We start from the raw sequence: 14,966 nt of genomic DNA, 5'->3' as shown, positions 1-14,966 counted from the left end.
TATTACTACCACCTTTTTCAGACTATAAGCTCTTCTTCAGAAATCCTTAGTACAATCAACATGACTTAAATATGAATGAATTTACTGGAGGAAATATAGTTATTCTTGAGCCCTACCTCTTTTCCCACTCTGTAAGTTAAACAAGAAACCAACTCTCTCCTAAAGAACTCTGTCCCCCTAAAGAATTGTTTGCAGGTGAATTAGTACTGTCTTCACACCATCTATTCATGCAGTAGCTAGCAGCTGGACTGTACCTTCACAAGTATAACACACTCCTCCTGTAAGCTCTGGTGCTCAACAGACAAGTCCTCAAGTAACCCACATGGAAACAGGAAGTATTCAATGACCACCTGCACTCCAGGACAAGCTTCTCTCATTTTATTGAGGTACTTCCATTGCCTTGCATGGGGGCTGATGTTCAAATTACTTTTCTGCAGAGGCTGACCTCCCCACCTGCCACACCACAAGCTGCTCTCAGCTCCTCTGCAGTACGCTGTACCTGTTTGGAGATGAGCAAGCGGTAGGCATGCTGTATGGCTGTGCGCTTGTGCAGCAGCAAAGACTTAAACTTCCTCTTCTCAATATCATTAAAAGTGTCAAACACAACAGCAAGAAGCTGCAGAGAGAAGATGAGAGGTTTGATCATTATTTGCAACCATTTGAGTCAGGAGCTCCTCAAACAGGCAGGAACATCCAGTCTAGAGAGAGACTGCCTGCAAGAGGAATCTTATAAAGTGCTATGCTGGCTGAAGCAGAACAGAGTTAGTGAGGTCTCACTGATCATAAAGCCAAAGAGAGCCTGGTCTCTTATCTATTCACTATTGTTTTCCATAGCTAAGGCTACACCTCATGTATTCTAACAGAAAGCAATATGAAAAGGTTTGCTAAAATGCTGAAAATCTTCCCGGAAAGTGGGTTTTGAGGGCTGCTGTCTGGACTCATCCCTTATATGGGAGCTTTGGTATATATGTCAAAACTAACCCTCCATCTAGTATGGCAGTAGTGAAATCTAAGCCTCTTCCAGGCATCAAAATCATATCACTTGGGTTGCAGAATTCCTCAACAACTTAGAAAACCCCTTTTTCACTGCCTGCATCCTCACCTGAGCTGGTTTTGGCCCTGCCCTGGATGGTGCAAGAAACAGAGAAAGTATAACAGCCACTGTCACACTCCATATGTCAGCACTCTTCAAATCCTGCCATCTGTAGCAATTCCACCCCTTTCCAACCGATTTACAAGGGATTTCAGGAAAGTCCAAATAATAAAATGCTATTTTACAATGAATAATTAAGACAGGGAAGGACAATATGTTTTGTATAACTGAGTATGTCACTCCAAGCATGATATTAATGTGAGGAAAGTTGAAAGATACTCAGTATCATTCTGTTTTCTGTGATTTAGTTCATTTCCTTATGGTCAAATATTAGTAGGCTTCTATCAGTAGATAAATTACCATTTCTAGAATTATTCTGCCAAAGAGTCTCAGATTATTTTAGAGCACTTCTGGGAACAGGGAAGACTGTTGGGCAATGAACTCCAAATTAGGGCAGAGAGAAGTCAAATGCTTTAACAGGGTACTCACCAAGTTCATAATGAAGTACAATTCGATGGAGAGATACACTATGAAGAAGACACATGACCAAGGGTTCCGAGCATAAGACGGCATCATCACATCAGGGAAACTGTATCCAAAAGACAGGCTGAAGCACTCAAATCCTACACTTCCCACTACATAGGTAACACCTTGTGTGTGCACCCACATTCATGAACTTGCACTTCTTTGCAAATCACAGTTGCTTACAGCACTAGCAACAAGCAGCAAGAATATGGAGGCACAGTAAAAAGAAAAAGAAAGATCAAGTTTCCTGCACATCCTGAAAAAACAAAGTGGATTTGTAGCATGGCTAAGGATTTTAACACATATCAATGACAGCAATATAGCCCTGGTATAAGGAGAACTACAGAATGACAACCTAAGATTTATTGCCTTTTGCTAATTTTCTAGTCCTCAGAGCTCTCCCTAATTGCAGGTCAATATTTACTCACTGTTGTTATCCCCTTTTTTACTAGATAGGGGAACTGAAGCAGAGGAATAAAAAGTTACTTCACAACAATAAACTGTTATCTAACAAAGGAGTACAAACAGCAACTTTCCCTCCTTCGACCCAGGTCTAATCTTGCCCTTGTTGCCCTCACAATGATGAACTGGCCTGAGTGGCCTAGAGATAACTCTGTATTTGAGGTCACAGCACCCTTAAACAAAATACCAGTCCTCCCCATGCAGGCTAACCTAGGAAAATCTCTCTCGTGCGGAGGGAAGTGGTTATATTTGCAGACAGCATTTCTGCAAATAAAGTCTCGACTCTGCTAGGATTTATTTTGGGATAAAGGGAAAGACATGCTTTTCCAGCTCCAAACTTACTTTGAAGTGGTCAAAAGGACAAAGAGATTCACGAGGCTGTTCTCTAAGGTATTGAAGTACTAAAAGAAAAAACACTCATGATATAATGCAAGCAAAATTTCATAGTGACATTTCATTCAAAAAGAAACTAGAAAACCAACATGTCAATACAGGCACTTCTACAGTTCCCTCATGCCTCCTAGTAGGAGGGTACTTCAGCACTGGTCATTTTTAAAGGCCCCTGAAAGGTGGTATGCGGAGGCTTAATTAAAAGCTCATCTACACATTTTGCAGTAATCACCAGTAAGTTACAGACTTATAGCACATCAGCAACTAGTGGCTGCTGGACTTTGACAGTCACTGCCTGGAAAAGTGATAGATACCCCCCTTCCCTGAGGACAGGAGCAAGTGGCTTATTTGACTGAATTAAGACACCAAGAACAAGGAACAAATTACATGAAAGCTCCCTCTGGGACTCTGAGGAAGTTCCATGTACTGTTTTCCTTCCCAGCAGGCGTTAACCCTGGGTAAAACTGCCAACTGCCTTGTCAGACACACCCTCTGCACTTCTGCAACAGCTAACATCTGGCCTCCCAGCCACATCTACACAGTAATACTTGATTCTTAAACTAGACAAGATGGCTCTTCAGCTCCCGTTCAAAGAATCAGTGACACTCACTGGATCCGAGTGGTTCGGAGAAAACAAGTAAAAACCTACAGAAACAGAAGGAAGAAGAGGAGAGAGAAGAAACACAGAGTCTGTTTAGTTTCAAGCAAAATCATGGGATCTCTGTTCACAAAGAACAAAGTCACACCAAGAACCAGAAAGCCATTCTTTTGCATCATGAAGTGGAGAATATCATAGAATGGCTTGGGGAAGGAACCTCAAAGACCACCAAGTTCCAAACCCCATGCCATGCGAAGAGGGCTGCCATCCACTAGATCACACAGCCCAGGAACCCATCAAGCCTGGCCTTGAATGCCTCTCCTGCCTGGTTTCCTAAGTGGGTGGATGGAGAGCTCTTGCGGTCTCAGGAAGGTGTCCATAAAGAGCTGCCATCTCCATTCCATTCCTATGTTTCTAAGGACAGTTTTCCAGGTGATCTCACAGTTTCTTTAAGAGCTGCAAATTTGCCCTCCTGAATTTCAGGGTCCTGACTCTTCTCTTTGCCAGGCCCATGTTCCTCAAATACCTGGAAGGTCTTCTCCATACTTTTTGTTAATACATCTCAGTGACATTTCACCAATCTTTTGGGAAAACAGGCATTTTGAAGATAGGACTATAACAGGTATGCTACAGACATGCCTTCATGGAAGTTTAGACTAAATTTATTGAAGTTGACAGAGCATCAGAAATACATACTTCCGTAAATAAAACTCACCCAGAATGGCAAAGATCACCATGAAGAAAAGCAGGAGGAGAAGAATGTCAATAAATGGTGGGAGGGACTGGAAGATCTGACGCAGGTTTCTGAAAACGGAGAAAACATTAATAAACTAAAACTTGCATATTTTATCTTCTATGTGATAAGTGGACAAAAAAAAAAAAAACAACAAAAAACAAACAACAACAAAGTACACTTGAGAATGACCTTCCTCCCACACCTTCTCCAAGTATTAAAGGTAGAGAGCAAGGTAAACTGACTGCAAGCTACTTATCTTCCCTTTGCAATCAGCTCAGGTACTTCAAGTGATGAGAATTACTCTGTCAGCTTTCTTTCTCCAGACTCAAGACACTACCTTTGTAATGCACTGAGCAGCTTAAAAGGCAAATATAGGAGCCAGAGGCAATGCATAGCCAATCACATGGTGGTCTTTGAGGTAGCTTATGCTGATGAGAACAGTACACAAAAGCTTGTGTCTGCAACTATAGCCAAAGTTACTACCTACAGTATTTCCCTACATAGACAAGACAACAAGTAAACAATCTCAATTACACAAGATTGCTGAGAACTGAAGTGCTTATGAAAGATACTTCTTTTCCCTGAGGTGCCTGCAGGACCAGCATGCTGGACCTGCATCCTCCACCCTTGCCATAGGCATGAGAACAGAAAACCCAGTGATCTGACCACTCACCTCCTGACTGCACCACAGTAGCGGCAGTCCACCAAGAAGATGCAGCGCAGAGCTCTCGTTATGCGGACATGTGAGGTTTGGCGCACCAACACCACAATGGCTTCTATAAACTGTACAAACAGCACACAAGTCTGCAAAAAAGGGGTTTAATGTGAGGCACAGCTCCAGTATTCCTTAGGAAAGACAAAGCTCTCACTGATCACCCATTTCTTCAGGCAGCTGCAAAGCGGGAAGAGTCTCCAAGAAACTTCACATTAATCATTTGGCAGCTGAGACGCATCTTTAAGCTGCACTTCTACAGTAAAGGGCAACAGTTACTGTGGTTCTTTGGTCCCCAAGGATGCTGATGGAGAAACACTGACAATCAGATGGCTGTCAGCAGCTTTGCTGATGATGCAAAGCTGGGAGAAGTGACTGACTCACCAGAAGGTTGTACTGCCATTCAACAAGACCTGGACAGGCTGAGATACGGGGGGAGAGGAAGATGAGGTTCAACAAGGGCAAGTGTAGGGCTCTTACACCTAGGGAGAAATAATCATATGCAACAGAATAGGTTAGGGGTTGACCTGCTGGAAGGGTGCTCTGCAGAGAAAGATCTGGGTGTCCTGGTGGCCAACAGGTTAGCCATGAGCCAACAGTGCATCCTTATGGCCAAGAAGACCAATAGTATCCTGAGATACACTGCACAGAGCATGGTTCACAGGGCAAGGGAGGTTCTCCTCCCCCTCTGCTCTGCCATGGTGAGGCCACATCTGGAGCACTGTGTTCAGTTCTGGGTTCCCAGTTTGAAGCAGACAGGGTACTGCTGGAGAGAGCCCAGTGGAGGCCACAAAGATGATGAGGGACCTGTGGCATCTGCCTTATGAGTAAAGACTGCGAGACCCGGGACTGTTCAGCCTGAAGAAGATAAGGCTGAGAGGGGATCTTATAAATAATTATTAATATCTACAGGGAGAGAGTCAAGAGAATGGGGCTAGGCCTTTTTTGGTGGTGTCCTGCAACAGGATAACGGGTAATGGGCACAAACTCTAACACAGGAAGTTTCATCATTATGACCTAGACAGGCTGAGACATGACCCCAGGAGAACCTTGTGAGGTTCAGCAAAGCCAAGTGTGAGATATGCATGCAGACTGAAGCAATTCCCACTACCAATACAAGCTGGAAGATGAAAGGATTGAGCATAGCCCTACCGAAAAGGACCTGGGGGTACTGGTGGATGGCAGCTGGACATGTGTCATGGAGTTATCTAGATCAATCTATGTCCGTGACAGGGGGGCAGTAGGCCCGTGGGCCCCCCGGCCCCCAACAAAATGGGAAGGAGAAAAAGGGAAAGGGGTAGGGAGATGGGAGCTGGGGTCAAGGAAACAAACAGAGAAGCAGCAACGATCTAAGGAGGAAAACTTATTTTACTAACTATGATATTAGAATACAAGATAACACAATAGAGTACAATCTAATTGAAACTGAGGCTAATAAATCAAGTAAAATAAGAGAGAGAGAGAGAGAGATTTCCAAAGACCGAGAAGCCTGCTTTGAAATTGAAGGCACCATGGCTTGAAAGCACGCCTACACCTGCTACCAGGCAGTGAGAGAGTGAGCCAGCATCACTTCTGTGACATGTTTCACACTCTGACCGTGAGGCCCTCTGGGACATGTAGTTCTTCTCTGTGCTCCACAAGATGTCATGATTTGGAATACCAATAGCAAAAATTATAAAAATCACGACAACATGAGCCACCACTGTGCCCTCACAGCCTAGAAAGCAGACCATATCCTGGGCTGCATCCAAAGCAGCATGGCCAGCAGGGGGAGGGAGGGGACTTGCCCCTCTGCTCTGCACTGGGAGACCTCAACTAGAGTGCTACAACCAGATGGCGAGTGCTCGGTGCAGGAGAGACATGGAGCTGTTGGAGCACAGCCAGAGAAGGGCCACTAAAATGCTCCAAGGGATGGATCACATCTGTCCCACGAGGACAGGCTGAGAGAGCTGGGGCTGTGAGAACCTCAAACCTGGAGAAGACTCCAGGGAGATCTGAGAGAGACCTCCAGTATCTAAAGGGGAGCTGCAGGAAAGAAGTGGACAGACTCTTTAGCAGGGTCTGAGGTGACAGAACAAGGGAAAACGGTTTCAAAGTAAGAGGGTAAATTTAGATTGGATATAAGGAAATGTCTTTTACAGCAAGGGTGGTGAGGCTGCCCAGCAAAGGCTGCCCAAAGATGTGGTGGAAGCCCCATCCCTGGAGACATTCAAGGCCAAGCTGTGCCAGGCTCTGAGCAACCTGATCAAGCTGTAGATATTCATGTTCATTGCAGAGGTGTTGGACTAGGTGACTTTTAAAGGTCCCTTCCAACTGCTAAGGATTCTATGATTCCATCTGAACATGAGAAAAAAAATTTACTTTGAGGATGACAGAGCAGCGGAACAAGCTACAAAAAAAGTTTGTGGAGTCTCCTTCTCTGGAGATATTCAAATCTACCTGGACACGTTCCTGTGACACTTCCCTGTGCCACCTGCTGCAGGGAATCTGCTTTAGAAAAAACTGCACTAGATAATCTCCAGAGGTCCCTTCTACCCCCTATATTTTTATAGTCCCATGAACTTACCTTCACCATAGTCCTCTTGTGTCTAATGAACGTGTGGAAGCCCAGCCATCTCATCTTCATTGAGAGCTCAAAGACTATCACCATTAATGCAAACAGCTCCAGGGTTGCATGGACCTGTTAGAATACAGCAAAGCATAAACCAGTGCTTCTGATTACTAACACAAGCACAGAGGCCATGCTTCCGCCCCTTCTTTCTCCAAGAAGCATGTGAGTTTGGCAGCTTGGGACTACAAGTTTTTAGCTGAAGTGCACAAAGCAGAACTGCAGAGGTGATTTACACAGAGAAGAGTTTTCTCTTGAAATAGGTTGCAAATAACCACAGTGTCCTGATCAAGCTCAGGAAAAACACGGGAGCATCTTGCCACAGGGAAGGACCCCTTCTCTGTTGAGACTTGTAAGAAATTTCAGTCTTTGTGGTACATTTTACAACTTCCACTTTAATCATAGCTTAAAATTCAAATGCAGTTATGCAGCTCTGACTCATTTTAAGGAACTTTTAGATTCAAAGGCTATCAAATTCTTTTTCATCTTGATACATACTCATGGTGCCACTAGCAGCTCCAAAAGCAGATGTAAATTCTCCCTCTAGGATCAACAGCTCCTAGCACTGTGCCTGACAGTGGTACCTTATGAAGCAGTTGTGGACCAATACTATACACCCCAGCTTGTCCATTCCTTCTTGAAAACTGTTGTTTTTTTTTTGAGGGTTAGATGTAAAGCTTTAAGTTAAACACGTGTTAAAAAGAGTTCTGACAACTGCAGGAGGAGAGGACATGAGAAGGTTTAGCGACTTGTCCCATGCTGAGAACCAGTGCGTTCTAGGCCTATGTACCCATTGCTCCTTGTCATGTCACTGGATATCACTGAGAAGAACCTGGCTCCATCCTCCTGACACTCACTCTTTACATGCTGACAACATTAATGAAGTCACTCCTCAGTCTCTTTTTCTCAGTGCTAAAGAGATCCAGCTTCCTCAGCCTTTCCTCATCAGGGAAATGCTCCACTCCCTTTTATCGTCTCTGTGGCTTTGTACTGGACTCTCTCAAGCAGTTCCCTGTCCTTCCTGAACTGTGGGGCCCAGAACTGCACACAATATTTCAGATGCAGTCTCACCAGGGCAGGAGACGGGAAGAGAACCACTCTTGGCCTACTAACCACAGCCCTTCCAATTACACCCCAGGATGCCATCAGTCTTCTTGGCCACACAAAGGACACGGCACTGGCTCACAGTCATTCTGCTGTCTACCAGGACCCCCGGGCCCCTATTCCCTATGCTGCTCTCCAACAGGTCAGTCTCCAACCTATACTGGTACGTGGGGTTTCTCTTGTCCAGATGCAAGACTTGCCCCAGTTATATTTCATTAAGCCACCCTATCAAAGCACACAGACATTCCTGAGCTTTCTCAAGAAAAACAAAAACAACAACAACAAAAAACAAACAAAAAACCCCACCACCCAAACATGCTTCTACACAGCTATAGGAGTTAAGATCTGCACAAACTTGGTAACTAGAAAAGTGTAACTTTCAAAGTTGGTTTATGCACCTCAGATGAAAAAAAGAAAAAAATAGCATGTTTTGTTGGCTGGCATATCTGCTGTCAACCATTTTAGAGAACAAGACAGATGGTTCTCTTGCTACTGCTACCTTCTTCCTCTCCTTTTAAACTTTTTTACTCTTACCCATCCCTGCATAACAAGCAGAATTCTACATTATGTCCCCAAAGTACTTACAAAGATGCCAAGACGGAGCATAGGAACAGCTGGTGCCTCACAGAGAGACAGCAACAGGAGAAGCAGAGCGGCACTCAGCTCCATTAGGTAGAAAAGGTGATTGTGTGCAAAGAGGTAGGCAGCAAGTGCTTTGGTATTTTTGGGGTGAGTGAAGAATTTATCATTGTTTTCTCCTTCCTATGGCAGTAGGGATAAAATGAAGAGAGCAGCATTAGTGATTCAGTACTATACCAGAGCTTTCCACCTAACTTTACATAGTTCCCAGAGTATTCCCACTTTACAGCCTGACATTCCTCTGCTTACTAAAGAATACTGAAGATGCATGGGGCATCTCACTCCACTCATGAGCACATTTCAGCAATGAAACTCATTAAAATCCACAAACCTCCATTTTGGGAACTCTCGAGTCTTTTCAAAAACAAGAGCGGCTGCACAAAGCTTTATAAAGGCAGGCAAACTTCAGTCTGCATCCCAACACAAACACTGCACGTCATTTACTTGCAACCATTTGCACATGTCTGCAGCTTTCTTTCATTAAACTTCTCCAGGACAGAACACAAAAACACATAGATAAACTCTAGAGCACATGGCTGACAGTTGCTCTGCTCCTTATCTTGGCCTTGTAGGATGCTTGTGTGAAAACATGCTTCAGAACAGGCAGTAAAGGATTATAAGAAAGGAAACAAACTCCATGAAAAAGTAACATGTATCTATGCTGATTTGTCACTCTCTCTTAACAAGAAATCTTAATATTAAGGGGTCAAATACTCCACCTGAACAAATTGCCTACAGCTGATTTTAAATATCTGCATCATCACTATTTTCACTCCTACGAAAAAAGCTTAGTTTGCTGAGAATTTAGAGCAGTTTTCACATAGAACCATCCAGCAGCTTTTTTCTTGAGCCAATGGTCCAAGACAGAGGGCTTCTGTCACTTATAGGAAACTGTCCTAAGAGATCACTTTTCCCCAGATGTGATATTCATGTATATATTTATTTAAATATATTTCCAGGTAAGCAATTTCTGTAAGGATATTAAACAACTACCATTGCAACAGAATAATTGTGATCGCAAATGGATAATAAGACCGGGAAACAGGACAGAGGAGGCATTCTAGATTCAATCAATCAGGAGACGGTCTGAAGTGCTTCTTATTTTGCCATCACACAGGCAAGCTCACATTCTGAGTAAAAGCAAAAAAAAAAACAACAACAAAAAACACTGCCAGGTCAGGGAGCCAGACTGTGGGCAGGACAAAAGCAGCAGCAAGCTCCATCCAATGTAAGCCCCCCACTCCAAGGGAGAGCAAGCTTAGATCAGCAGGACATTCTTATTCATGCCTGAAAAAACACATTTGCAGAATGAAAAAACAGTCTAAATTCTGCCTCTTGGTAGCCAAAGAATTATAAATGTGGCTGGACAGTAAAGGCCTCCTATTTAGACAAGATGTTTGCCTGCAGCTACTGGTTCACATAAACAATCTGCATACTTTTAAAGTTACCTCTACTCCATTTCAAGGGCACTGTAATTATGGCCATTGGTCAAGGCAGGAGCAAAACTAATCTGCATCTGAAGGACCAAGCCTGCTGTGTACATTAACATCAGACACTGCAACAACTTAGTGAAGCTTTGCAGAGCATCTCCAGTAATCATGAGTTAGCCTAGGAGAGGCTGGGGTTACCATTCTATTGCCTTTGCTGCTCCAGCATACAACTAAGCTGAAGCATTACCAAGGTCCTAGCATGCCTGGTCATAATGTGTCAGGGGAATGATAGTCCTCAGTTCTGCAGGGTAGGAGCTTGGAGGAACAAACATCAGACACACTGCAGCAATTTACGCAACAAAGCCAATCAAGTCCAAAGTACCTAAAGTTGCAATGCAACTCTCTTTAAAAGAGAACAAAGAGGATCAGGGAGGAAGGACGGCCAGGGAGCCAGGACCACCATTTTCAGTGGTCCCCCAAATGTCTTGACAAACCCTCTGAGGTACACTCTAGCATATTCCCATTCTTTAAGCAGACTCCTTTCTAAATTAAAAAACAAAAGCAAACAAACAAACAAAAAACAACAACAAGAACAACAACAACAACAAAAAACCCTGGAGACTGAAGCCATTCTTATAATCAAGAACTATCATAACATCAGAAAACCATTTTTGCACCACACACCAAGCATCAGGGCTCACCTGGAGGTAGATTGCTGCCTCTTGGTAGTTCATTTCCCAGTTGCGTTGGGCAGAGCTCTGCTGTGCACAGCAGTCCCCTGGAGCAGAGCTGGATGCTTCATTAATAACGTCATAGCTACCTCCATCTGTAGCAGTACAAAGAGAAAAAGAGAAAAATTGGTTTGCAATTAAATGAGTAGAGATCGATCAGGGAGAATACCACGTAGCCAGGCGGTAGGACAAGATAAAAGCATAAAGATGTGACAGAGAACCCAAGAAAACTGGCAGTTTGTACACAGAGTAATGGACCATTCCAACAGGATCTTTCAAAAGACACACTGGGACTCAGCACTGACATCAGAATGCCCCTAGAAAATCAACAGAAAAGACAGAATCCCATTTAACGCAGTAAGTGGGTCTCCTGGCACAGGAGAATATAGAATTGCTTGAGTTGGAAGTGATGTTTAAAGGCCCCTTCCTTGGCCAACACCTCTGCAATGCACAGGGACAACCACAGCTCCATCAGTGCTCAGAGCTCTGTCCAGAGCTATCTGTCTGCAGGGGCGGAGCATCTACCACCCCTCCGGGTAGCCTGTGCCAGCGCCTCATCACTTTCACTGTAAAAGACTTTCCTTATATCCAATCTAAACCTACTCTCTTTTACTTTGAAACTATTTCCATTTTTCCCATCTCAACAAACCCTGCTGTAGAGTCTGTCCTCTTCTTTCTTGCAGCCTCTTTAGATACTGAAGGCTGCTCTCAAGTCCCCCTGGAACCTTCTCTTCTCCAGGCTGTACAGCCCCAGCTCTCCCAGCCTGTCCGTGGAGGTGTTCCATCCCTTGGAGCATTTTAGTGGCCCCTCTCTGGCTGTGCTCCAACAGCTCCACATCTCTCCTGCACTGACCGTTCCTGCTGTCCCTGGGGTAAGGGGATTTGAACCATGGGCGCACACAGCAACACGTTTCCCATCTGGATGCAGCACTCCAGATGAGGCCTCGCAGAGCAGAGGGGCAAATCCCCTCCCTCATCCTGTTGGCCACACTGCTTTGGATGCAGCCCAGGATATGGTTGGTTTTCTAGGCTGTGAGGGCACAGTGGTGGCTCATGTCCAGCTGCAATCCACCTGTACCCCCAGGTCCTTTTTGGCAGGGCTGTGCTCCATCCTTTCATCCCCCAGCATGTACTGCTAGTGTGGATTTCCATGATGCCGGTGCAAAACCTTTCATGTGGATTTGCTGAAGCTCCCATCCCTTGGGTGTGTGGACTGTACCATACAGCTTGGTGTCGTCTGCAAACTGCTGAGGGTGCACTCAGTGCCACCATCAATGTCACTGATGGAGACATGGAAGAGCACTGGTCCCAGTACTGACTGACCCCCTGAGGGACATCACTCATCACAGATCTCCATCTGGACATTGAGCCATTATCACTATGACCTCTACTCCCTGGGTATGGTCTCACAACCAGTTCCTCATCCATCAGAGTCCACCCGTGAAATCTATGTTTCCCATTTGGAGAGAAGGATAATAGAGAGGGACCATGTCAAAGACCTTAATGAAGTCCAAACAGATGACACCAGTACCACATCCCTTGTCCACGGACAGTTATACCACAAAAGTCCACTAAGTTGTCCAGGCAGTACCTGCCCTTCACAAGATCTGTGCTGTCACGTTCACAAAATACAACCAACAGCCAAACTATAAATAAGCTAACAGAAGTCTCTGAGGATGTCCAACTTACTAAGTAAACATGACCTTACAAGAGAAACACTGTTTTTTGCATTTAACAGCAAGAGGACTGGGGAAGAAGGGAGAACAGGACTACAGATAACATGAGAAACCAGTTTAAGAGCAGAGGCTGTACAGTACACTAACAGCAGTAGCACAGTATTTACAGGAGAATGTGCCATTTTGGCAGAGCTTTCCACAGTCACTGAACAATGCATCTTTGAGTACTGATATCCTTCCAATGAAAGGGGAAAAAAAAAAAAGGACAAAAACCAGATTTTGCTGATCTGAGACTTATTTAAATTGTTTAAGGGATGCATTAAAGCATTATAAAGCAATACTTTATTAAATAAACATTTGTACAAGATTTCAAAAAATAAAAATTCCATTTTAAATATACAATTGAATTGCAAAAAAGCAAGTCCCAAGCATGGACACACAGAATGCCCTTCCCAGGGGAAAGCTAAGTAGGACACATGGAAACACCACAATACTTGCCCGTGTTGCATTCTACAACCTCAGTGTTATTAAGACACATGAAAACAAAACCAAAAATGTTACAGTCATCATGTATCTTGCAAAAAGATAGCATCTCTTTGTTTCTTCTTCTGGGACAGGAACAATTATTTTGCAGCTCTAGGGCCATGTGCAGGGCTGCCCCTGCACTCAGGTCCTTGCAGCCCTGACAGCTCCCAGACCACACGGGTCTCACCCTTAAGCACTTTCATCCTCCATAGCCTTGTGTTGCCAAAGAGGGACATCTAAAATATGTTGATAATGCAAAAAGTGCTGATTTCCCCCTTTTAAAAGCACAGAAGCTGTAATAAAGTAGTTTTTTCTCTGTGTTAGGGAAGTAGGGAAAAGTGACAGAAAGATTATTTTCCTCTCTTATGAAGGTATGTTGAGGATTTGCTGCACCTCTTTTCTATGATCAAATAACCCTCGCTAAACTGGGGGATTCAGGTTTTCTACAAAACTCTCAGGAGTTACAAGAGTCTGCATCCAAGACTCTGCGCACATCAAGAGGAATAGCACTGCTTGCCCCTGTGAGGTTAGAAAACCCCATCACACACAAGGTAACACTTACCTGAGCTGTGAAAGCTTTCCAGACTATGCAGATTGCTGAGACTCCTGCAGCATTAAGCCTGCTCCTCTTCTTTGCTTTCTCCATTCTCTAAAGCACCACGCCAAGTCTGCATGTTTCAGTGTAGCCCACTGCTGCCCAACGTCCACACACTTTGCTGGGTGACAGGTGCCAAGCACGGCCTATTTCTATCATGCCAAACTGAAAATTGTCTGTGCCAGCTGTAGCACTACTTGAGCAGCTCTGCAGCATGACACCACAGCTCCTGCACTCCCTGTTCCAAACAGCATGGGCTGCGTGGTAGAGCTGCAGGAGTAGAGCCCAGACCCCTGCATAGCTCCTTTGATCAGTGAGTACCTGGCGAGCATCCAGCCATCTCCTGCAATTCAGAAGGTACTGAGATGGCATGGAATCAATGCCTTGGCTACACTAGCTCATCCTTGGAAAAGGGACATATAAACCAGGCTACCAACCATGCCACCATGTCACAGGAACCTGTTCAAGTGTTTAAGGACATCAGAGCATACCATGTGCAAATCTACAACGTTGTGCAGTACTGAACGAAACACCAGCATCCTGCACATACCAAAAGGTACCAAGTTACCTCCAGTCTTCAAATAATGCTTTATAAAGGACTAACTCATGGAAAAGCTGTGCCACAAGAAAAAACAAATAAATAAAAACAATGAGGATATATTTACTACACAGAAGACACAGAAGAGATGTCCCAGCGAGATCAAGTTTGTGAATATGAAACAGTTATCAGAGATAGAAGCCAGAAACAAACAAACAAACAACAACAAACACTCTAGAAGCCAAGACATCCTCCTCCTGTCTATACCAGCAGCATTTTGTAGGGACAGAGAATAAACAGTGTATTGGCAAAGCGCTTCAGTGCAGAGCCACACTTTGAGGATCAGTTCCTTCCCCCATCAGGTACCAGAAGGCTGCTCTAGCACCCCTGAGGCAAGAACATCATCTGTGTAACAAATATGAAAAACAATAATAAATTTGAAGAGCATCTCTGACTGTTTGCTTGGCAGCCCTCCAGCTAGCTAATTTCCTCAGCTGCTCCCATGATAACAATGACACAGACTAATACAACCTCTGCTCCGTGCTGCAGAACATCCCCAGCAGCTTTACCATTAGTACTGAGCTCACTGAAATAGGAGGATCTC

At 44.3% G+C, this 14,966-nt stretch overlaps 1 protein-coding gene across 2 annotated transcripts in view; it reads right to left on the bottom strand.

The window, feature by feature from the left end:
- Positions 1 to 14,966, bottom strand: part of TPCN1 (two pore segment channel 1) — a 47,614-nt gene that overhangs the window by 14,043 nt on the left and 18,605 nt on the right. For both annotated transcript variants that reach the window (XR_011905413.1, XM_072350917.1), the window contains exons 2-10: positions 10,999 to 11,123; positions 8,814 to 8,990; positions 7,083 to 7,196; positions 4,478 to 4,608; positions 3,784 to 3,872; positions 3,081 to 3,115; positions 2,423 to 2,481; positions 1,583 to 1,682; positions 500 to 616 (exon numbers count right to left, since the gene is read on the bottom strand). Coding sequence is in view for 1 of the 2 variants with exons in the window: in XM_072350917.1 (XP_072207018.1) it covers positions 500 to 616; positions 1,583 to 1,682; positions 2,423 to 2,481; positions 3,081 to 3,115; positions 3,784 to 3,872; positions 4,478 to 4,608; positions 7,083 to 7,196; positions 8,814 to 8,990; positions 10,999 to 11,123 (947 nt within the window). In the remaining variant the exon portion in view is untranslated. The remainder of the gene's footprint in view (positions 1 to 499; positions 617 to 1,582; positions 1,683 to 2,422; positions 2,482 to 3,080; positions 3,116 to 3,783; positions 3,873 to 4,477; positions 4,609 to 7,082; positions 7,197 to 8,813; positions 8,991 to 10,998; positions 11,124 to 14,966) is intronic.

Source organism: Excalfactoria chinensis, chromosome 16 (genome assembly GCF_039878825.1).
Source record: "Excalfactoria chinensis isolate bCotChi1 chromosome 16, bCotChi1.hap2, whole genome shotgun sequence".
Lineage (NCBI taxonomy): Eukaryota > Metazoa > Chordata > Aves > Galliformes > Phasianidae > Excalfactoria > Excalfactoria chinensis.
The sequence above is the reverse complement of the archived record's forward strand: the minus strand, read 5'-3'. Positions and strand labels throughout refer to the sequence as shown.